Source organism: Salvia splendens, chromosome 21 (genome assembly GCF_004379255.2).
Source record: "Salvia splendens isolate huo1 chromosome 21, SspV2, whole genome shotgun sequence".
NCBI classification, from domain to species: Eukaryota; Viridiplantae; Streptophyta; class Magnoliopsida; order Lamiales; family Lamiaceae; genus Salvia; species Salvia splendens.
The window spans coordinates 4,630,493-4,655,795 of NC_056052.1; the positions used below are offsets into that span (position 1 = coordinate 4,630,493).

General features: G+C 33.0%; 3 protein-coding genes across 3 annotated transcripts; 2 read left to right on the forward strand and 1 right to left on the reverse strand.

The window, feature by feature from the left end:
- The first annotated feature begins 8,328 nt into the window (after positions 1-8,328).
- On the forward strand, positions 8,329-11,052 carry LOC121783545 (aspartic proteinase A1-like). The gene is made up of 14 exons (XM_042181645.1): positions 8,329-8,562; positions 8,658-8,762; positions 8,839-8,899; positions 9,078-9,172; positions 9,261-9,373; positions 9,453-9,621; positions 9,726-9,765; positions 9,852-9,916; positions 9,995-10,108; positions 10,190-10,251; positions 10,323-10,479; positions 10,574-10,693; positions 10,790-10,884; positions 10,968-11,052. The coding sequence occupies exons 1-14, from the start codon at positions 8,329-8,331 to the stop codon at positions 11,050-11,052; spliced, it is 1,515 nt and encodes a 504-aa protein (XP_042037579.1).
- Positions 11,053-13,442: 2,390 nt separating this feature from the next.
- Positions 13,443-14,731, reverse strand: LOC121784484 (probable F-box protein At4g22030). The gene has a single exon (XM_042182622.1). The coding sequence runs from the start codon at positions 14,679-14,681 to the stop codon at positions 13,443-13,445; it is 1,239 nt and encodes a 412-aa protein (XP_042038556.1). The 5' UTR covers positions 14,682-14,731.
- Positions 14,732-20,279: 5,548 nt separating this feature from the next.
- LOC121784045 (probable F-box protein At4g22030) lies at positions 20,280-21,560 on the forward strand. The gene has a single exon (XM_042182228.1). It carries the CDS (start codon positions 20,328-20,330, stop codon positions 21,558-21,560), a length of 1,233 nt encoding a protein of 410 aa, XP_042038162.1. The 5' UTR covers positions 20,280-20,327.
- The last annotated feature ends 3,743 nt before the right edge of the window (positions 21,561-25,303 follow it).

Here is a 25,303-nt window from a genome sequence, read left to right on the forward strand (position 1 = left end):
CAATATTTTAATAATGTTTCTTTGTAATGACTCGAATTCAATCATTTGTTTAAATTTATTTAATTTTTCAATATATTTGGATTTATAACCTGTATAATTTGTGGGCTTAGTTAGAAATTAGAAGTTCAACATTTGATTGCAAATTGTTGGACCTTTTATATCCAGAGAATTTTAGTTTAAATATTTGGATGCATTGTTGAACTGTTATACACTTAAAAATTATATATCTGACTATTTATAATATAAAATTAAATAGGAATGAAGATCGATGATAAAAAAAATGAAATTTGAATAAATTAATAAAATTAAAATAATTTGTTTATTTTGAAAAAATAATATATTTCAACTCAAATTTCATTTTCTTGCAATTCAAATGATAAGGATCTAGTGGCTTGGCTGTTCAAAATAAAAACAAAGTCAGAGTAAGAGTTCTGTTATAAGCATGATGTATAAATTGATTATACTTTTTAACATAAAATATATATTTTGTTTATATATGATTATTTCCCAACTTATTTGATTTTATTTATTAATAATTTAAAATGAGTGACAATAAAATAAAAGTAGTCACTAGGGTTGGGAAAATATACCGAAATACCGCACTTACCGTACCGAAAAAATACCGAAAATACCGAATTTTCGGTATACCGTACTTTTCGGTACGGTATCATACCGTACCGACAGTTTTAGGTACGGTAAAGGTATGCAGTTTGCATATACCGCGGTATACCGCATCATACCGCACCATACCGCAATTGCAGTATATACCGCAAATTTGCGGTATATACCGCAATTGCGGTATGGTTCGGTATGATGCGGTATACCGCAAATACGGTATATACCGCAAATATATACCTGGGTTTTTAATTTTTATTTGGATTTTTCTTTAATCGAGAAATTAGGATTAAGAGTTAATTTGCTGACGTGGGTGATTACTCATTCTTTAGTCATACGTGTGCTATATAGATTATCGAATAGTAGTAATTATTTTATTGATGAAATTTTGAATAAGTTTACAATATTTGCAAAATTAATTTAACATTCGGCAGTATTACGAAGATTGAAGATCATATATGTAATTCAATTCAAAATTAAGGCCATAAGCTATTTTTCATTAATTAGTTTGTGTAGTTGTTGACCTACTAACCACTAATACGGCGTATTTAGACGTTTAACACGTCACTATATTACTGTATTTCGTACGTTCACATGATGTGGTGCATTTTATTTTGATACTACCTCTTTTTTTTAAAAAAAATAGAAACATTTGAAATGACACAAGTTTTAATTCACAATTAATAAAATAAAATAAAAGAATTGATAAAGTAAGAGATATAATATACTCCATCCAATTCAATGAAACAAAAGTATCATTTTATCATTTGAAACTATCATTTTATCCCCTCAAACTATCATTTTATGATGCAAAAGTATCATTTTATCATCCAAAAATCTAAAACTATCATTATGAAACAAAAGTATCATTTTATCATTTGAAACTATCATTTTATCCCCTCAAACTATCATTTTATGATGCAAAAGTATCATTTTATCATCCAAAAATCTAAAACTATCATTATGAAACAAAAGTATCATTTTATCATTTGAAACTATCATTTTATCCCCTCAAACTATCATTTTATGATGCAAAAGTATCATTTTATCATCCAAAGAACTAAAGCTATCATTATGAAACAAAAATATCATTTTATCATTTGAAACTATCATTTTGTCCCCTCAAACTATCATTTTATGATGTAAAAGTATCATTTTATCCAACCAAAGAACTCAAACAATCAATTTATCATGCAAAAGTATCATTTTATCATTTGAAACTATCATTTTGTCCCCTCAAACGACAGGTGACTTTATATGTGAAGTGGCTAAAAGATAGTATATTTTCATTTAATGATAGTTTTAGGGGATAAAATGATAGTTTCAGGGATAAAATGATAGTTTCAAATGATAAAAGGATACTTTTGCATAAAATGATAAAATGATAGTTTTAGTGGATAAAATGATAATTTGAAATGATAAAATGATAGTTTCAAATGATAAAATGATACTTTTGCATAATAAGATAAAATGATAGTTTCAAATGATAGTTTCGGAGGATAAAATGATAGTTTGAAATGATAAAATGATAGTTTCAAATGATAAAATGATACTTTTGCATAAAATGATAAAATGATAGTTTCAGTGGATAAAATGATAGTTTGAAATGATAAAATGATAGTTTCAAATGATAAAATGATACTTTTGCATAATATGATAAAATGATAGTTTCAAATGATAGTTTCGGAGGATAAAATGATAGTTTGAAATGATAAAACGATAGTTTCAATTACAAATCGTGTAATTGAAAACACTTGTTCACAAAACAACTATAAATCTAACATGTAAACATAGTACAAAGGCTGGGTCCGTCAATACTCAGTTCAGTACTATGTAATTCTTCTGGCGAAATAGCGTGTGGCTCAAACCTTAGCATGCGACATTCCTGCGAAAACACATAACAAACTGTGCCTTTTTGAATTTGCCTCAAACTGCAAACGAAAATTTAGAGTTTAGACATAAAGGTATCTTGGCGATTTGCTTAATTCCCATCTTTCTGGACATATCCGTAACAAAATCATTATATCCAATGAATACATTATAGTTATAATCCATAAAAACGATGAGAAGCCAATTAGCTTATTAATTTTCCTGGTTAGCTTAAGATTAATTGCATATAAGCTGATAAAATGATACTTTAACGTGACAAAATGACATAAAACTGATAAAATGATACCTTTGCCCGATAGAATGATACTTTCAGCCTATAGAATGATAGTTTTGCCCGGTAGAATGATACTTTCAGCCGATAGAATGATAGGTATTTTTGGTGTATAAAATGACATTTTTGTTTAATAAAATGATACTTTTGCTCGATAGAATGATACTTTTAGCCTATAGAATGATAGTTTTGCCGGGTAGAATGATACTTTCAGCCGATAGAATGATAGGTATTTTTGGTGTATAAAATGACATTTTTGTTTAATAAAATGATACTTTTACCTTATAAAATGATAATCTAAGCGGATAAAATGACAGTAAGCTTATAAAAATGATAGTTTAGCTGGAGAAATTGCATATAAGCTGATAAAATGATACTTTAACGTGACAAAATGACATAAAACTGATAAAATGATACCTTTTCCCGATAGAATGATACTTCCAGCCTATAGAATGATAGTTTTGCCGGGTAGAATGATACTTTCAGCCAATAAAATGATCGGTATTTTTGGTGTATAAAATGACATATTTGTTTAATAAAATGATACTTTTACCTTATAAAATGATAATCTAAGCGGATAAAATGACAGTTAGCTTATAAAAATGATAGTTTAGCTGGAGAAATTGCATATAAGCTGATAAAATGATACTTTAACGTGACAAAATGACATAAAACTGATAAAATGATACCTTTGCCCGATAGAATGATACTTTCAGCCTATAGAATGATAGTTTTACCCGGTAGAATGCTATCTATTTTTGGAATGTATAAAATGACATTTTTGTTTAATAAAATGATATTTTTACCTTATAAAATGATAATGTAAGCGGATAAAATAACAGTAAGCTTATAAAAATGATAGTTTAGCTGGATAAATTGCATATAAGCTGATAAAATTATTCTTTAACGTGACAAAATGACATAAAACTGATAAAATGATAGTTTTGCCGTATAGAATGATACTTTCAGACGATAGAATGATACTTTCAGCCGATAGAATGATAGGTATTTTTGGTGTATAAAATGACATTTTTGTTTAATAAAATGATACTTTTACCTTATAAAAGGATAATCTAAGCGGATAAAATGACAGTTAGCTTATAAAAATGATAGTTTAGCTGGAGAAATTGCATATAAGCTGAAAAATGATACTTTAACGTGACAAAATGACATAAAACTGATAAAATGATACTTTTGCCCTATAGAATGATACTTTCAACCTATAGAATGATACTTTGAGCCGATAGAATGATAGGTATTTTTGGTGTATAAAATGATATTTTTGTTTAATAAAATGATACTTTTACCTTACAAAATGATAATCTAAGCGGATAAAATGACAGTTAGCTTATAAAAATGATAGTTTGGCTGGAGAAATTGCATATAAGCTGATAAAATGATACTTTAATGTGACAAAATGACATAAAACTGATAAAATGATACCTTTGCCCGATAGAATGATACTTTCAGCCTATAGAATGATAGTTTTGCCGGGTAGAATGATACTTTCAGCCGATAGAATGATAGGTATTTTTGGTGTACAAAATGACATTTTTTTTAATAAAATGATACTTTTACCTTATAAAATGATAATCTAAGCGGATAAAATGACAGTAAGCTTATAAAAATGATAGTTTAGCTGGAGAAATTGCATATAAGCTGATAAAATGATACTTTAACGTGACAAAATGACATAAAACTGATAAAATGATACCTTTTCCCGATAGAATGATACTTCCAGCCTATAGAATGATAGTTTTGCCGGGTAGAATGATACTTTCAGCCAATAAAATGATCGGTATTTTTGGTGTATAAAATGACATATTTGTTTAATAAAATGATACTTTTACCTTATAAAATGATAATCTAAGCGGATAAAATGACAGTTAGCTTATAAAAATGATAGTTTAGCTGGAGAAATTGCATATAAGCTGATAAAATGATACTTTAACGTGACAAAATAACATAAAACTGATAAAATGATACCTTTGCCCGATAGAATGATACTTTCAGCCTATAGAATGAAAGTTTTGCCCGGTAGAATGCTATCTATTTTTGGAATGTATAAAATGACATTTTTGTTTAATAAAATGATATTTTTACCTTATAAAATGATAATGTAAGCGGATAAAATAACAGTAAGCTTATAAAAATGATAGTTTAGCTGGATAAATTGCATATTAGCTGATAAAATTATTCTTTAACGTGACAAAATGACATAAAACTGATAAAATGATAGTTTTGCCGTATAGAATGATACTTTCAGCCGATAGAATGATAGGTATTTTTGGTGTATAAAATGACATTTTTGTTTAATAAAATGATACTTTTACCTTATAAAATGATAATCTAAGCGGATAAAATGACAGTTAGCTTATAAAAATGATAGTTTAGCTGGAGAAATTGCATATAAGCTGAAAAATGATACTTTAACGTGACAAAATGACATAAAACTGATAAAATGATACTTTTGCCCTATAGAATGATACTTTTGCCCTATAGAATGATACTTTGAGCCGATAGAATGATAGGTATTTTTGGTGTATAAAATGACATTTTTGTTTAATAAAATGATACTTTGAGCCGATAGAATGATAGGTATTTTTGGTGTATAAAATGACATTTTTGTTTAATAAAATGATACTTTTACCTTATAAAATGATAATCTAAGCGGATAAAATGACAGTTAGCTTATAAAAATGATAGTTTAGCTGGAGAAATTGCATATAAGCTGATAAAATGATACTTTAACGTGACAAAATGACATAAAACTGATAAAATGATACCTTTGCCCGATAGAATGATACTTTCAGCCTATAGAATGATAGTTTTGCCGGGTAGAATGATACTTTCAGCCGATAGAATGATAGGTATTTTTGGTGTACAAAATGACATTTTTGTTTAATAAAATGATACTTTTACCTTATAAAATGATAATCTAAGCGGATAAAATGACAGTAAGCTTATAAAAATGATAGTTTAGCTGGAGAAATTGCATATAAGCTGATAAAATGATCCTTTAACGTGACAAAATGACATAAAACTGATAAAATGATAGTTTTGCCGTATAGAATGATACTTTCAGACGATAGAATGATACTTTCAGCCGATAAAATGAACTAAAAAATGGCGTATGTGGGAAGATTTGAGAAACCACCCAAGTGGAAGAATGAAATTTGCGTGCCTTTTGTGGGTCCAATAATTGATGCAGCTTATTTATCCAAAAAAACAGCCCAAGATAATAATCTGTGCATTTGTGGCTCAATCTGCGGGCCTATGCTGGCCAGAGTACAAAAACGGGCTGATATGGTGGCCCAACAAGGGTATCAAATGAACGAAAATAACTAGATACTAATCTATTTCTTGGCTCTGGAGGCTATCAAACGACCCCTTAGGAAGAAAGTAGTTGTCCCGTTTTATGCATCTTTGTCGAGCTTGCTAGCATTTAGTAGGAAAATTAACACTCTTTATCTTTGTAGTCTGTGTTCTTATCTGCAAAATATTGAGGCAAAATATTGTAGAAAAATATTGAGGCAAAATATTGTGATTTCTGCAAAGTTGCAGCAATACCAGTTTGTATTTTTATGCGGTATTCGGTATACCGTACCATGATTTCGGTATACCGCATATTGCGGTATACCAAAATCGCGGTATACCGCATATTGCGGTATACCGAAATCACGGTACGGTATACCGAAATGTCGGTAAGGTATCGGTATCGGAATTTTGGTATACCGACTTTTCGGTATACCGAAAAAAATGGTACGGTAAAGGTATGCATTTTGGCCATACCGCACTTTTCGGTACGGTATGCGGTATGGCCATTTCGGCGCGGTATACCGTACCGTTCCAATCCTAGTAGTCACATAAAAAGGGGCGAGGGCACGGAGGAGTGGAGTCTGGGCTGGACCTACATTTTATGATAAACAACGCTTTGTGTGTAAGCCCATCAAAGTCATAGGCAAACCCAATTAACATTTGTATTTTTTTTTCAGGTGTTAGTGAGAAGTCTTAGCTTTAAATTTGATGGCTATAAAACAAATAAATATAAAAATAAGAAAAAAAAATTAATGGCTATATGCACCGATAAATTCATATACTTGTAAAATAGACTGAAAAATCACACTCTACATTTGAAAAAAAACTATGCGTTATTGACTCAATCTTATAGAAACGTCGTTGATGAAGTTTGAATTTGAGATTTTTTTTCCTTATTGAATGCTCACTGAGCTCAATTAACATTCTATCATTACCAAACGACATATTATTATTATTAGTAGTATTTAATTTTTTGTTGAAAAATATACTCCCATTTCTTTAGTCTATTTAAAATAGACCAATTCGTGAATAGCACAGATTTTAATACGTACTTAATAAAATAAGACAGATAGGGGAAATGTGACAGAAGTAGTGTTAGTGGATTGTGGAGTACGCATTATTAGTTGTTTGAATTTTTTTTCTTTTAAGAATTGGTCTATTTTTAGTGAAGGATTCAAAATGATAAAATTAGTTTATTTTTATGGATTGTATACTTAATTGTAATATTATTATCTTAGTAGCTGCAATCAACATATATGACTCAGTTATTTCTGTAAAGTCTGCTTTATTTTACTCTATACATAAAATAGTATGAAGACATAGATTGGCTCGCACTCAACTACAAAAACGCCCATAGGAAAAATAAAGAAAAGAAAAACTTGTTGAATGTAAATACACTGTATGGATTCAAAACAATAATCGTTAGATACATCATCAAAGATATAAATGGAATAAAATCCAAAAACAATAAACGAGATAAGACACAATCAATCCTCAAAAAGAAAAAAGAGGAAAAAAGTAAATAAAAAAGTAACAAAACAAACCTCAAACACACAAAGCACGAACCTCTCCGACGTCGTTTCCCGCCATATGCTCTTTTCATCCGTTGGATCAAATATCAACGGATGAGATCTGACGCCACATCGTAATCCCATGGGCCGCGACGTAACTCGCCACCCCGCGATAGTAACTATCAATTCGTGTAAGGCACAACCTATAATAATAATAGTAGTAATACATTTAATAATAATCCTACATTTAAATATTTTGGATCTCTTTGGGTTTCTTATTACATCTCTTCGGACGTGATCGTAAATAAAATTTACTTTTTTCACAATTTCGGATCTGTTAAAAAAGTTGATGTCATAAAATTGGTTTATTTTCTTCTATATATACGCTTAGTTTCGTGCAAACTCTGTAACTCATCTAACTTCAGTGCCATAATTTGGGTGAGTATATTTTGTCATATATCACACTAAATTATTTGTACAAATGAATTCGTGTATAATAATGGAATAATGTTCAACAATTGTTGATAGATAAATTACTTTCTAATATTCCTATCATGGTGTATATATAATGTTGGTTGTTGGACATGTTATTTATAGTCTCTAACGGTAGCTGTTTTATTTCAAGTTATGCCATGGAGATCAATGATGTATTTTCATTTCAAGTAATAATCAGTCTGAATATGCTTAAATATTCTTGCTAACAATTTGATTTTATAGGCAAAAATGGGAACAAAAATTGAAGCTTTTGCAATGAGCCTATTGGTGGCAAGTCTAGTGCTGCTTTCTCCTGCAGTTTCTGCATCAGATGATGGGCTGATGAGAATAGGATTGAAGAAGGTGAAGTTTGATCCATCAACTCGGGAGGCTGCTCTCCTCGACTCGAAGGAGAGCCTCGGAGCCAAGGCCGGTGATGGAGGTGATGCCGTTGTGGCACTCAAGAACTACATGGATGCTCAGGTACTATCAAAAGAGTATGTTTAAAATTGTTATAAGCACTTAAATGATTTAATCTGTTAGAAATAAAAAATTAATTAATGGATTTTCGATTTCAGTACTTTGGTGAGATTGCCATCGGCACCCCACCGCAGAAATTCACGGTCATTTTCGACACGGGAAGCTCCAACCTGTGGGTCCCATCTTCGAAATGCTACTTTTCTGTAAGTATCCGCGTTGATGTGCGAGTAGTGTTGTTTTCGTGTTCGTGTTTGAGAAGTGGTGGGTTTTTCGGTGCAGCCTGCTTGTTTTCTCCATGCCAAATACAAGTCGAGGCAATCTAGTACCTACAAAAAGAATGGTTAGTTCTCATTCCCCTGTTTTGTAATAATAAATTTGAAAATTGAAACATTCTAACTAAATTATGATTTTGAGGATAACAATTTTTTTATTTTTTGGTTGAGGGGGCTGCAGCTCCCCCTACATAGGATATGCATATATGTGAAAAGGCCTAAGTCTTTGGCATCATTTGATTTCAGGGAAATCTGCTGCGATTCAATATGGAACAGGATCAATCTCTGGATTCTACAGTGAAGATATTGTTACAATTGGCAATTTAGTTGTGAAGAATCAGGTTTTGTTTCTATTTTCTTTTCTAGATTAATGTTTTTCTTAAATATCAAATGACACAACATAACTTATGCAATTTGGAATTTGAGCAGGAGTTTATTGAGGCAACAAGTGAACCTGGTGTGACATTTGTGGCTGCCAAGTTTGATGGCATATTAGGACTTGGATTCCAAGAGATCTCAGTTGGGAACTCGACCCCCCAATGGTCTGAGCCCGGCACCCCATTATTACTATTTTCTTCGTCTTTTGATGACTCAAATCTCCAACCTAATGGTTATATGCAGGTACAATATGATTGCACAAGGCCTTGTTAAGGAGCCTGTGTTTTCATTCTGGCTGAATAGGAATGTGAATGATCAAAACGGCGGTGAGCTCGTTTTTGGTGGCGTTGATACCAAACATTTCAAGGGTGAACATTCGTATGTTCCGGTCTCAAGGAAAGGCTACTGGCAGGTTGTTCATTAGAACGTATATATGTATAGCTGATCTTGAAAGTTACATAAAAAATTGAGGATTGTTTTGGCTGATTTCTTAATTTGTGGATGTATATTTTGCAGTTTGACATGGGTGATGTTGTCATTGGCGGTAAACAGAGTGGTATGTCACACCTTACTTTCAAACTTTATTTTTTTAATTTTGTTTTGATAAAAAAATGTGAGATACATGTTGTATGCATTTTGTAGGCTATTGCGCCCAAGGATGTTCCGCGATTGCAGATTCCGGGACTTCTCTTTTAGCCGGTCCAACGGTATTTTCTATGCTTATTTTTGAGTTTGGCTAAGCTTATTTTTGAGTTTATGTTAATGTATACTGTCTTTGTTTGTAGAGTGTGATAGCCATGATCAACCATGCCATTGGAGTTTCTGGAGTGGTAAATCAAGGATGCAAGTCTTTGGTTCAAAAATATGGCTCATCAATCATGGATCTTCTCTTGAAAGAGGTAATTTTCCTCTTGGTTTTGATGCTCTACATTTGATTCCAAATTTTGGTGTTGTTGAACCATGATTTGGTATGTCAAAAGTTGCAACCAGAGAATATATGTGGCCAACTCGGGGTGTGCGAAGCCCATGGAGCAAGGTCAGTGCTCGTCTTCATGGCTCGGGTGATAGCTTAGTTAAATAAAAATATTAAGTGAACACATCTTCAATATGCAGCAGCGAGGGCATAGAGAGCGTTGTGGGAGACGAGGAGGGCAAATCAGCGGGCTTGATCAATGCTCTGTGCCCGGTTTGCAAAATGGCCGCGGTTTGGATGAAAAGCCAACTCGGGCTTAACAAAACCCGAGACGGTGTTTTGAAGTATGCTAAGGAGGTAGAATTTTTTTCACTTGACTAAGATATGCTATAATGTTTAATTTCATATTTATTTATTTATTTTGGTAATATTTGGGTATAATGTTGCAAAGGTTTGTGAGAAGATGCCTAATCCACTGGGACAATCAGTTGTTGAGTGTGGAAGCATTGCTTCTATGCCTAATATTTCCTTCACAATTGGTGGAAAAGCTTTTGATCTCTCATCAAAAGAGGTGCACATTCAAATATTTAGCAAGCCTTGACCATGAATTCATATTTGTATGTTGATTAATGAGTCATGTTGGTTTTGTCATGTGTTATATGATCAGTACATACTTAAGGTGGAAGGAAAAGGGGAAGCACAAGCACAATGCATTAGTGGTTTCACCGGTATGGATGTGCCTCCTCCACGAGGACCTCTCTGGTAATTCTAGTATACGATATATTATTTGTTGAGACAATCTAGTTGGATTCATAATTGAATGTGTTTGGGTCTTGATATTGCAGGATCCTCGGAGATATGTTTATGGGTCGCTATCATACCGTATTCGACTATGGGAAACTGAGAGTTGGGTTTGCTGAAGCTGTTTAGAGAATTTTTTCATATTTCAAAGAATAGTGTGGTGTGATTGTTATTTTGAGTGTACTCACTATTCAACCTTTTTTATTATTACTATATCCATGAAACAGTCTTCTTCACAAAAAAATAAAACAGTGATAAATTTGAAGGATGAATTTGTAACAGAATCTATGTACTACTCTATCTGTCCCTCATTAATTGTCCACTTTATCATTTTCATTCGTCTCCATTAATTGTCCACTTTTACTTTTACCATAAATGGTAAGTTGACCTCACATTCCACTAACTTATTTTGCGTACATTTTATTATAAAACCAATGAATAAAAGTGGGACTTATATGCCACTAACTTTTTAACTCACTTTCCTTTACATTTCTTAAAACACGTTCCTGAACCAAAATAGACAATTAATGGGGGATGGGGAGAGTACTTTTTAATATTCTAGTTTCCTACCTTTACGTTCAGTGTTCAAATTTAAATTAATTTAAGCATTATGTTAGATAGGAGTGTGATATATTGCTAACTCAATACTTAATTACTAACTACAATTAAATAATAGCCCTTAGATATTCAAATCAATGGTCTAGATCATCAGCCCCGAAATGTCAATACGATCAACAAAAAACGTCAATGAGGGTATTAAGATCAATTTACAACAAATTAGTTGTAACTACCTTTTATAAAATATCACATAACTTTAAAATACATATAACTTTCTCGATTTAAATTATTTTTTTGCACAACATATATCAAATTGAAGATAATTTCATAAGTATTCTAACTAGATCTTACTTGCATATATTCTGATGTCAAAATTTGAAACAAATTTAAAAAAATTTTAATTTTTTCATACAACAACAAATGTACATAGTATATAAAATATGTCAATATAATACATGTAGAATGTCATTCTTAAAGCAGTGTATTGACATAAGCAATGTATTGACATTCTCAAAGCACTGTGTTGATATTTTCAAAACACTATATTGACGTTTTCATCCAAAATCCTAATTTAGTAGTTTTTTTTTATCCTTTTCGATTTAATTAATAAAAATGAAAATTACATGTGACAAATTTTAGACCACTAGATTTCTAAAATCCTATGGTCTTAAATTAATTGTAATTAGTAACTAGAGAGTGAGTTAGCAATTGATCACTCCCCTATTAGATAATACTCTCTTCTGCTCTAATTATGCTTCCCAATTTAACCTGGTACAAAGTCTTAATTTTTTATCCAACAACTATGTTCTATATTAAGTGCAAATCCAATATAATGCAATTCGAAATGATTAACAAATTAAAATAAACATGATGTGTCAGTTTTATGTGAGAATCCAGGGAAAATTTTCATTTATAGTAATTTCTATAAGAGCATATTAAAAAAAATAGATTAAGAAGGTATATTTTTTATAATAAATTCTAAAAGAAGAAAATAAATTAAAAAAATGTATAATAACCATATTTACTGTTTGCTTTTTCGCTTGGGGAAGATGTCAATATACCTTTTTAAAATTGAATAAATTAAGTATAATATCTTTTAAAATACCCTTTTCGTCAGACACTTTTTTTATTAAAAAAGGATAAATATGATAGTCATTTTTCTTTTTACCTCCCTATAATCTGATATGCTCTGACTGCTTACGTAGTGTGATTTAACATAACAATAAATTTTTGAGGTCTGTATATATTAGTACTAATATAAAGATTTAGTGTGGAACCATCAAATATTGGATTCATTCATGTATGAATGCATATACGAATAGTAGTAGTATTTAATTTCAAACTAATAATTCAAATTTGATTGACTTTTTTATTAAAAATTCATTCAGACTTCAGAATCTTTGTAATAAGACAAAATATTGTTCAACTTTCACACCATATAATAAGAGTCACTATACGTCCCTCGAATATATTATAAGGTCCTAATTAATTTTGTTCTCAACCCAAAAAAATCACATTCATGACAAATTTTAATAAATGCGATCTCTTTAAGGATCAATATTTTAATTTCAATTATTATGGTGTTTATGTGTTGATATATTAGTTTGAGGAGAGTTTGGAATTGACTCTCAATTTCAATTTTCAAACGGTGAATAATCATATCCCATGCAAAGTCAAATTCCATTTTTCGTCTTCACCATTCATATGCAGCTTTTACAAAATAAAGACCATCAATATTAAAACCTTGATTGGTGGAAATTATCTACTCCTCTCCTTTTCTTAGTTAAGTGTCCTATTTATATTCTTACTTTCAATATTATTCACATAACTTATTGAAAGAACATATTATGATTGCCTCAAACTGAATAAAAGAATTGGTTTATTATTAAAGAATATGATTAATAAAAATTGATGAATAAAAGAATGGGTACATTTTTTTTATATTTTTGTACAAAATATGATCAGAAAAGCTTGCTTGCAAATTCATGAATGGCATCCCCTTTCACCAATGAATCCTCTGCTAAATTTCTGAGCTCAGACAAACTCCTTCCCAACTGCAAAGCAACCTTCATCTCCACCATTTCTCCATTCTCTCTTCTCTCCAAATCATCTTCCTTCAAGTTTGATTCAATCGATTCTTCCATTAATTTAAAAAATCCAGCATTGCTTCTATACATCTCAAACACCATTCCCACTTGGCCGCCGTGCTCCAACGTGTTCGCCACCGTCGCCAATGCGCCACCGCCAAGAGCCAGGGCGGCAGCCCAGCCACCGTGAGACTGAGAAAGCATCGCCGAACCAACGGCGGCCACACCCGTCAAAACAGGACCGCTCATCGCCAATACCTTATTGAATTTGAGTGCCTTTTCACCCAAACTCAAGTACTCTTCTTCGTCTTTTCTCTTTATCACATTTACTATTTCTCTCATTTCCTCTTCCAATTTCCCATTCCAACCGTTGTAGCCTTGGCTCGTTTTAGGCTGCTTTCTTCCGTTGTGAGGCCACCACACCGCGGGCTCCACGGTGGCCGGGAATTTATCGAGCATGGCGCCGAGGAGAGGCAGCGGAAAGGCCCTGTCGAGCGCCAACACTTTGTCCATGAATTCCTTCACATGAATTACATTTGGATTTCCAATTGAGAGAATGGTTTGGATTTGATTGTGAAGCTGTTTGAAGAGTCTGGTTGCGTTGCGCTGCTCTTCGGCTAGCTGAGACGGTTGGATTTTGTTGACGATGGAAAGCATCCCGGTGGCTGCCACGTACATGGCTGTCGATGACAACGCCACTGCGGTGGCGTCTCCCTGGCTCATGGAGGCGATGCCGGCCATGGTGGCGGCGGCGAGAGTGAGAGCGTTGATCGAATTGAGAAGGAGAGAGTTCCATTCGTTTCTCTGATCTCCAATGTTTTTGTGCATTTCAATTCTATCTGCAACCGCTTCCATAATGGCGTAGAGCTTCGCAACGACCGATGGATCCGTGTCGCCTCTTTCGATGAAGGATTCGACGTTAGGGCTGAGCTGCTTCTCGAGTTGTTCGAAACTGCTAGTGTTGCTTTTGATGTGTGGAAGTGTGATTTTGGAGACTCTCAGTGGGAGATTGATGCTTGCCTTTGTAGTGTTATAATTTCCTCTTCTATGGGAATTACAAGTGTTTAAGGAAGGCAAGGTTAAGGTTAGGCTTGATGCTTTTAAGGCTGCCATTTTTTTCTCTTTCCTTTGTAGTAATATAAAGTGCTTTGTGTTTGTGAATTGTGAAGTTAATGAATGCTGTTATGAGCTCTGAAGATTGATGGTATGATTTGCATATTCCAAATATATATATACACACTATGAGAGAGGGGGAGAGAGAGAGTGGAATGTGAATATGGGATGTTGTTGACCACATGAATTGAAATGGTTTGAATTGAAAGTTTCAACAATAGATAGTTATTGAAGCGGTTAACGAATGCGACTGTTTCTTGATCTGATACTGCAATTCCAATATTGGTGTTTTAGTTTGAGGGGATTTGGAAAATTGACTTTCAATTTGAAATAGTGGATAATTTGCACAAATTTTATTAGTACTATTTGAAAAATCGAAAGGTAGAGCAGACCAGCCAAGTCAATTCAAATTTTCGTCTTCACCATTTAACTGCTCTTTTAGCTAATGAAGACCATGAATGTTAGAATCTAGCCAATTAAGACTGGATGAAATTAATTAAACCTTTTTTAATTGAAAAAAATATAAATAATATTAATGGAGTTCATTAAAAAAATTAATATTGCGTCACATGTCTTCATTGGCATTAGGAATTTGATTTTTTAGTTAAATTATTTCCCATATTGAAAACATCAAATATCCATTTATTAAATTTATGTTTGTTGGAAGCTCTGATTAACTAACATATGTTTTCGACAGAGCTATACCTCAAACATTTAAATAAAATTGATCAGACATGTTTTGTAATAAAACCTTTACGAGTCTCTTATGGGGATATCAACAATGCAGGTCTTTTAGAGACACAATTCTATGTAATAATAATATTAATACTTTTCGCAAATTAATTATCACTGCCAAAATATCAATATATAGGTTTCGAAAAATTCATACTTTCTAATATATTAAAGTACGTATGTAAAATTACAAAAAATGCAAATAAATAAACGAAATAATTAATTAATTTATATATTTTAATAGTAAAATAAAGAAATAGGCATAGCTTTAAGCTTCAAATTAAACACAACATTGTTCCAACTTCCAAGGCATATACATAAGTTTGACTTTTAGCATAAAATAAGATTATTAATTGAAAATATTAAGATAATAAGAGAGAGAAATAATAGACAAATAAATAGAAATAGTTAAATTTGTTCTTGAAACTAAAAAAAATAATCACAAAAGATGAAAATATATCTCAAATAAATTAAAACCATAGTTTAAATGAATTAAAAAGTTACCTCCCTCCCTCCCTCCCTCTAATATATCAGGTCAGAATTTTGTTTTCAACCGGAACAAAATTCACAACAATTGTAAAGTTCGACGCTTTATAGTAAGAAATTTACTTTTATAAAAAAATTGGAAGTGAAATTTGAATTTTTTAATCTTAAAATACAAGAATTCAAAATCAAGAAAGCATGCCTAATCTCGTAGATGTATGATTAAATTGATAATATTGTAATCTAGTGAGTTGAATAAATTAGTGGAATATGAGTTCCACTTAGTATATAAATAAGTTTTCAAATAAAATGTGAGTGAAATAAGTTGGTGGAATGTGAGGTCTACTTACCATTTATGGTAGAAGTGAAATAAAACTCTTATTATAGGACGAATCGAAATGTCAAAACATGACTCTTACTGTAGGACGGAGGGAGTAGTACTTTTGTTGTAACGGAATAGAACAATTGTGTAATCGAGACAAACAGAAACGTAAAGAAACACATATTTATGTGGTTCACCAACATTGTATTGGCTACGTCCACAGGCAGGAAAGAAGAATATGTTGTATTCAGATTGTGTTTTTCAGATTATATGTGCCATATTTCTATATAAATAGGCACATGAGACGGGCTAGACCCAATATAAGTATGCTGATACGTTAAATATTTTATTATTATTTAGTTGCATTATTTAGTTAGATAATTTAAGGATTGCATATCTTTTCCATATCTTGGTTGTCTTGCTCATTATGTTAGTATTAGTATTATAATAAGGCTATGGTTATTCTCTTCAAGGAATGAATGAATATATGAATTTACGTTTCTTTCTGTTTTATTTTAGTACTTTGTTTAAAGCTTTAGTTGTCGACAGGATTCCGCCTCCCGGGACTTCTTGTTTATCGTCTCCGGCATCGTATAAGGGAAATACCCTTATCAAATTGGTGCTTTCATCCTCGAACTCATGGCCGAAGTCAATCTTCGTTTATGGCCGGAGATATCGCAAGCATCCGAAGACTTGCAACTGAATTCAATAGCTGCAACGTTGGAATATATCCTCGCTTGGCATGCCCGACTCGAGACCTGATTGATTGAGCATGAGCGTAGGGCAGCACCCACGCTCCCTCCGTTGCGCCCAGAACCTGACCCACCGGATGGCCCCCCGCTGTACGCTGTTGCACAACTGCCTTACCAGCCGTACAAGCCATCAGCTCCTTACCAGCAACAGATATACCCACTGCACCAAAACCCTCCCACCGGCTACACCAACAATGTTGTGACAGATCCATACATGTTGTCGGCGACCACATTTCAACAGCTATACGCACAACATACCAAGCAATACCTGCAGCTAACGTCGTCCTACCAGCCACCGCCCGACACAGGCTGCTTGCCCTACGGATTGCCGCAGCCTAATTGCCAAGACCCTATTTCAGTGTGGTTTCCGTAGCAGCAACCGAAGGTTAACACACCGACTTGTTGGGATGCTACTGACTACCGTGTCTCCTGCCTCCTACCACCAGCTCATGGACTGGCAGCAGCCACACCAGCTCGGCATGCCCTTGCTGGAGGATCCGACATCACTGCAGCAGCCTGGCCCAGCACTGGCCTTTGGGCTGCCGATCTCCGTTGTACCGCAACCTTATCAGCCCGTGACAACTCCGTTATTGGCCTCTATGCCACATCCACAAGTGGTGCCGAGCTCAATGTTAACTGAGTGGGAAATGAATATGCATGAAAGGGAAGAGAAAACGGAGATTCAAGTCCATTGGAGACAACAAAGAAGGACCTTAAAGTACGAATGAAGGAGAAGAGAAAGTTATTTAAGGATGAGCATAGATCAGAACATGGAGAATTGGTTTTTAAAAAAGATGTTTATCTATGTGCGTTTGTTGGAGATGTAGTTGCACATGCCCTTCCAAAAGGTTTGAAGGAAAATTCTTTTGATGAAAAAATTGATTCAAATATTTCTGATGACACTAACAAGCAGTCCAAGAAAGCTAAGGAGTTCTTTTCCACCATGGACGTGCTTAAGATACTTCATCAGCTTTGTGCACGACTTAAGCAAATGCACAGTTTTGATCTAGGAGGGGATACCTCGCCAAAGCATTTCGCCACATTCTTCCTTTTGTCGTGGTTTCCACCTTGAGGACAAGGTGGATTTTAACCGTGGGGGAGTTGATATGTAAAATATTTTATTATTATTTAGTTGCATTATTTAGTTAGATAATTTAGGGATTGCATATCTTTTCCATATCTTGGTTGTCTTGCTCATTAAATTAGTATTAGTATTATAAATAAGGCTATGATTATTCTCTTCAAGGAATGAATGAATATATGAATTTACGTTTCTTTCTGTTTTATTTTAGTACTTTGTTTAAAGCTTGAGTTGTCGACGGGATTCCGCCTCCCGAGACTTCTTGTTTATCGTCTCCAGCATTGTATAAGGGAAATACCCTTATCATATGCACAATGAGACGAGCTGGCACAACAAGACTCCCGTTTAACTAGCGGCAAATATTACAGATTCAAGGCATACTAACAACTTTATAACAGTTCTGTTTCTATACTAATAAATATGCCATAGTTAATTGTTAAGAGCTAAACTCGTAGGCCACGATTCAAAAAAAATGCACCAACTTTATCAATTAAGCAATCGTTTAAGCAAAGTCCAATTAATAGAGTACCTAGTAGTATCTTATATATTGGCAATATCATATACTATATGTGTATAAATGGATAATGGAGATGTGCCCAATCCAACTCTAGGCTGGCAAATCTGAAACCTCATTCGTCGTCATTGAAGAATGTAGACTCACTATTTTTCTTTGTTTTCATAAACATTTTACAACTTTGTTGATTTTCCCTAATAACAGAATGCTTTTGTTTGCAAATACTCATATACTAATTTGACTCATACCCAAATCTATTTTCTTCCTTATAATTTATAGTCTAAAAAAGAATGCTATTTCTTATTCTTTTACATATCCCCTTTTATTTGAAAAAGGTCCGTATAATATTAACGAACAATTTCTTAATTAATATCTTGTTTAATCTTCATTTCAGCCGCAATTTTTACAGTAGTCCATCACAATTAAATTTTTAAATTTTACCATGATTTTTATTATTCTCTAATTTCATATACTTATCTAAATATCTATATTTATAAAATTCAAAAATTAATTAGTTAAAATTAATGAGATATGTGAAATGATATTATTGTAGTTATCAATTACTTTAACTAACAATATTCATCCACTCGTATCGCAAAATAAAAAATTTGATTTTCTTGAGCACACTCATAAGCCATTTTGCAGAGGCAAAATCTTGTATCAAATTAATGGTTAACACAATTAAAAAATTATCCTATCTATATACATGCATAGTTCAATAGGTGTTTTTCAATTATTTATGATATTAATTTTTGTTTGGTATTATCAATGTTAGGCAGATTTTAATTTTATACAGCTATGCATATGCCAAATAAGAAGGCCTTATGCGATTGCATTTAGACCATCTCCACCATACACCAAATCTTATTTTAGATGTAGAAAATTTCTCTAATCATACTGCAAATCTAAACTTAGTTTTGTATTATTCTATGAAACAATACTAAATATGAGTGTGTATTATAAATAATGCAAACATTTTTTGAGACGTATACTAAAAAATGATGTAAAATTTGAGTTTGGATAAATAATTTGAATAAAATTTATTTTTTAATGTGACATATACTAAAAAATAAATTTGAATTTAGTATAAATAGTTGGAGAATAATATTCCAATTATTTTTTTTATCTCTCGTTTACTTTCAATTCTGCATAAAAACTAGTACCGTTTAAAATGTTATCTTTTTTAGGGACGAGATGAATAATACATAGTTAAAGTGGAAAGTTTATAAAATAAAAGATAGTAATAATGTAGAGAAGAATCATAAAAAAAGAAATGCGTCCCTTATTTAACATTACCAGAAAAGTGAATTAAAAAGAATTGTGATTCGTTAAGCAAATCATGGAGGAATATCAATGTTATAATTTGCATATTTATTTTTATCGTTTGTAACATCTAGACAATAGCCCTCTGTTTAGGAATTTTATTATATCATGTAAAAGTAAAATATCAACAATGTATGTTACCGAAAAATAATACCAACAAGGCACAATACCATAATAGAAGTACTCCATCAAACATTGAAGCAGTCGCATTCATATAAGTCACATACAACCGTTTCAAACGTTCAACCGTTGAATTTTTCCATTCAAACAATTTCAACTTATTAAGCAGTCAACACCAATCTCACTATATATATTCACAAAGGTTCAACAATTCATACATCAAATCTTAACAAAGATATCACCTCACTTCAGCAAACAACCAAATTCATCACCCACACTCACTTCACAATATACATATCTTTGCCAAAGGAAAGAGAAAATGGCAGCCTTAAAAGCATCAAGCCTAACCTTGCCTTCCTTAAACACTTGTAATTCCCATGGAAGAGGAAATTATAACACTACAAAGGCAAGCATCAATCTCCCACAGAGAGTCTCCAAAATCACACTTCCACACATCAAAAGCAACACTAGCAGTTTCGAACAACTCGAGAAGCAGCTCAGCCCTAACGTCGAATCCTTCATCGAAAGAGGCGACACGGATCCATCGGTCGTTGCGAAGCTCTACGCCATTATGGAAGCGGTTGCAGATAGAATTGAAATGCACAAAAACATTGGAGATCAGAGAAACGAATGGAACTCTCTCCTTCTCAATTCGATCAACGCTCTCACTCTCGCCGCCGCCACCATGGCCGGCATCGCCTCCATGAGCCAGGGAGACGCCACCGCAGTGGCGTTGTCATCGACAGCCATGTACGTGGCAGCCACCGGGATGCTTTCCATCGTCAACAAAATCCAACCGTCTCAGCTAGCCGAAGAGCAGCGCAACGCAACCAGACTCTTCAAACAGCTTCACAATCAAATCCAAACCGTTCTCTCAATTGGAAATCCAAATGTAATTCATGTGAAGGAATTCATGGACAAAGTGTTGGCGCTCGACAGGGCCTTTCCGCTGCCTCTCCTCGGCGCCATGCTCGATAAATTCCCGGCCACCGTGGAGCCCGCGGTGTGGTGGCCTCACAACGGAAGAAAGCAGCCTAAAACGAGCAAAGGCTACAACGGTTGGAATGGGAAATTGGAAGAGGAAATGAGAGAAATAGTAAATGTGATAAAGAGAAAAGACGAAGAAGAGTACTTGAATTTGGGTGAAAAGGCACTCAAATTCAATAAGGTATTGGCGATGAGCGGTCCTGTTTTGACGGGTGTGGCCGCCGTTGGTTCGGCGATGCTTTCTCAGTCTCACGGTGGCTGGGCTGCCGCCCTGGCTCTTGGCGGTGGCGCATTGGCGGCGGTGGCGAACACGTTGGAGCACGGCGGCCAAGTGGGAATGGTGTTTGAGATGTATAGAAGCAATGCTGGATTTTTTAAATTAATGGAAGAATCGATTGAATCAAACTTGAAGGAAGATGATTTGGAGAGAAGAGAGAATGGAGAAATGGTGGAGATGAAGGTTGCTTTGCAGTTGGGAAGGAGTTTGTCTGAGCTCAGAAATTTAGCAGAGGATTCATTGGTGAAAGGGGATGCCATTCATGAATTTGCAAGCAAGCTTTTCTGATCATATTTTGTACAAAAATATAAAAAAAATGTACCCATTCTTTTATTCATCAATTTTTATCAATCTATTCCTATTCTTTCATTCAGTTTTATTAATCGTGGTACTAAGATATTTTGGATTTATTACTTAATATGTGCTTTAGGTAAATTATATGGATAATAAAATAAGATTATAAATTTTAGAGTATAATAGACATTGTATATATACTGTCAGTCAATACTGAAGCCTTCAAATATCAATTTTCTAATCATATATAGTTGATGAGTTTGTGATCAATATTTCTTAGATGACAAGTAAAGCTGACGTGGTCTTTGAAAATTTAGACTAAGACCGTTTCTTTAAAAAAAAAGTAGTAGGATATTAAATAAGGTTGTATAGGATAGAATGTCACATTTATACTTTAATTCATGTAAAATAGGACACTTAATTCACAAAAAGGAGAGGAGTAAATAATTTTCACCAATCTTCATTTAAGAGAAATTTCGGAATACGGGTTTAAATTCGCTAACCTTTCGTAATTAGGGATTCAATTCACTGACCTTTCGTAATTTGGGATCGAGGCATGCGTATTCTTCGTAACAAGGGATTTCTGATATTTTAGCTTATTTATGTGTTTTTTTAATATCATTTCCTTCTAACCATTTATCAATCATCTAAATTACCCCCTTCAAATTTTTTTACCAAAATTCTATAAAAAAAAATATATCCAACCGTTTCTAAATAGGATTTGTCCAACTTTTTTTTTCTTCTTTTCCATATATTTACGTGAACAATTATCACTAAATTGGCTTTCTTGGAGTCAGCTTCTTAGATTTTCGCACATATTTTTACTGTATTTCTTCTAGGTTTATGCTTTCCTCTACCTCTATGCTGCAATTTACTTGGCAGAAATTTTTTATACAAATGAGAAAGAGATTAAGCATATCATCTAGTAAGTCTTCACATTCCTTCGTATCCTGAAGATGACCACGCTTAGTAGTCTCCTTAATCATCTCGTTCCATTTTTGGTCAATCATGTTGAAAAATGGATCAGACGACCTTTTCTCCATCACATAATCCCTGGCATTGCATAGATCTTCAATTTCATCATCAACTTCGAGAGCATCCTCCAAATCTGATTCAAAATCTTCATTTTTAGGTAAAAAATTGAAGGAGATAATTTAGACAATTGATAAATAGTTAGAGGGAAATAATATTAAAAAAACACATAAATAAGCTAAAATATCAGAAATCCCTTATTACGAAGAATACGCATGCCTCGATCCCAAATTATGAAAGATCGGCGAATTGAATCCCTAATTACGAAAGGTCAGTCAATTTAAACCCTTATTCCGAAATTCTAATAAATAGAGGTTCTGAATTCTAACATTGATGGTCTTTATTTTGTAAAAGCCGCAGCCCAATGGTGAATTGACTTGGCCTAGGATACAATTATCCACGACCTGAGATTGAAAGTCAATTATTTGAATTGAATTGAGACACAATTATCAACCCCCTTCAAACTAAACCATCAACAAAGAGTCGCATATAATAAAATTTGTTATTGTTGTCAAAGTATTTGATTCAAAAAATAAAATAAAATAAAATGGGTAGCAGGAGATATCCAACAAAAATATCGCAGCTGATAAATGGTTCGATACTCGAACTGATTATACTTTTGAGTAGCTGATTATGTGATACCGACCAATTGGGTACCCAAAAAATTCCCTAACGCTAACTTAGAAAAAGAAAAGGAACCTTCACAATCAATTCCTGCTCAGAGTTCGAATTCTCATTAAAATCACAAACCCACTATTATAAGATCGTCGGCTCCTACGATGTGCTTAGAACAGGGATTTCAATGTAGCCCGTAACCTGTGGGCTGGCCCGAATAGCCCACCAAATTTATAGGGTTAGGGTTGGAAATTTCTAGCCCGATAAAATCAAAACCCAATTAGCCCACACCCGATTAACCCGCAACCCATTAGGGCCAGACCCGAAAACTCGATGGGCTGGCCTGAAAACCCGATAAAATTTCTATTATTCTATTTTTTTACTCCTAATTCGACATTTCATTGATTAATTTTAACTAAAAAAATAACTTTCAATTTTATATTAAATATACAAATTATATATTAAATTTTAATTAATATAATAATTGATAAATAAATTAAAAACTTCAAATTCTCAAAAAAAATATTTAAATTTCTAAAACATGCATTAAAATTCTACGAAATATCTCAAATATTAGTATTTGATCTTGTTTATGATTGAGTTTAAGCATATATCTCAAATATATCATAATTAAATGTTTTACATTGTATGAATATTAGTAATTTTAATCATTATTTATTGGATTGATCGCATGTTAATATTATCGGTAGCAACCCGATTAACCCGCTGGGCTAGCCTGAAACCTGAGCTTTTAGGGTTAGGACTGAGCTTTTATAACCCGAAAGGAATCACAACCCCGATTAGCCCGCATCCGATTGACCCGAAACCCGACGGCCCAGCCCGATTGACATCCCTAGCTTAGAGGTAGTGAATCATTAGTAGATGGCGGTGTCAAGCTAGTGGTAATGTTTGGCTGGCGGTGTCAAGCTAGTGGTAATGTTTGGCTGGAGGTGGTGGCCGGCCGCCGATGAAAAAATTAGGTTAGGTTAATGAGTTGGTGAAATGAAACTGATTAAGAAAATTCAATTATTATTTGAAAATAAAAATAAAATTGATTAATTGAAGTCGTTTTGGTCCAATATAAATCCGGCATATCCCTGTAGATTTACCGGCATTTAAATTTCACTTGAAAAGGACGGGTTGGGTCATGTTGCAAAAATTACATAAAATCTAAAATATTACGATTTAATTGACTATATTTGAAATTCATGAGAAAATCTTAAAGGACACTAAGTTAGTAATATTAGTAGCTCTTTAAAAATAGTACACATAAGGTTAAATAGGATATAATGTCACTATTATACTTTTAATCTTATTAAATGAGAGACTACTAAATGAAAAATAAATACAGTATATGAGAATACGGCACTTAATTAATAAAAAAGAAAGGAGTAGATGTGTTTTTGTTGTCCAGTGGTTAATGTGATTTGCCAAATATTTCGGGTTTGAGTCCATCGTGATGCGGTTTTTAATTTTATATTTATTTATATAAACTAAAGTAGGTATATAATTTTCACCGGTCTTAATAATTAGCTTCTAAATTGATGGTCTTTATTACTTCCTCCGTCCCACAAGAATATGCACTCTTTCTTTTTTAGTCGTACCCAAAGTGCATATTTTTTAGAGACGGATGGAGTATTTGATAAAAGCCGCGGGCGAATGGTGATGATAGAAAAATTGAATTGACTTGGCCAGGCATGTGATTATCTACTAGTTGAAATTAAATGTCAATTCCTAATTCCCCTCAAACTAAAACACCATAAATATAATTGAATTGTACGTAATGAGGACCATGAAAGGGTCGCATCTTGTAATATCCAAATCTTTTAGAAGTTTAGAGTTAGTAATTAGATTTTTAGTTAGAGGTTTTATGTGTATATGTTTTTATTAGGAATAAAAGAAATAAATTAGGAAATAGAATTAATGAGATAAAGAAAAAGAAGAAAGAAAAGGAATAGGAAGTTGATGAGTAAGTTAAGGAAAAGGAAACGTGTCTTATGGGGGAAAATAGGAAGAAGAATAAGAAAAAAAAAAGAAAAAGGAAATAGGAAAATAGAAATTTCAAAATTCTTCCTTATCTTTCTCCTCTC

Excerpts from the sequence above, each read along its gene's own strand:
- LOC121784045 (XM_042182228.1), top strand. The coding sequence starts at position 20,328 with ATGGCAGCCTTAAAAGCATCAAGCCTAACCTTGCCTTCCTTAAACACT.
- LOC121783545 (XM_042181645.1), top strand. The coding sequence starts at position 8,329 with ATGGGAACAAAAATTGAAGCTTTTGCAATGAGCCTATTGGTGGCAAGT. Across the intron at positions 10,109-10,189 it reads TGGATCTTCTCTTGAAAGAG|TTGCAACCAGAGAATATATG; the intron begins GTAATTTTCCTC and ends GTATGTCAAAAG. Across the intron at positions 10,480-10,573 it reads TTTTGAAGTATGCTAAGGAG|GTTTGTGAGAAGATGCCTAA; the intron begins GTAGAATTTTTT and ends AATGTTGCAAAG.
- LOC121784484 (XM_042182622.1), bottom strand. The coding sequence starts at position 14,681 with ATGGCAGCCTTAAAAGCATCAAGCCTAACCTTAACCTTGCCTTCCTTA.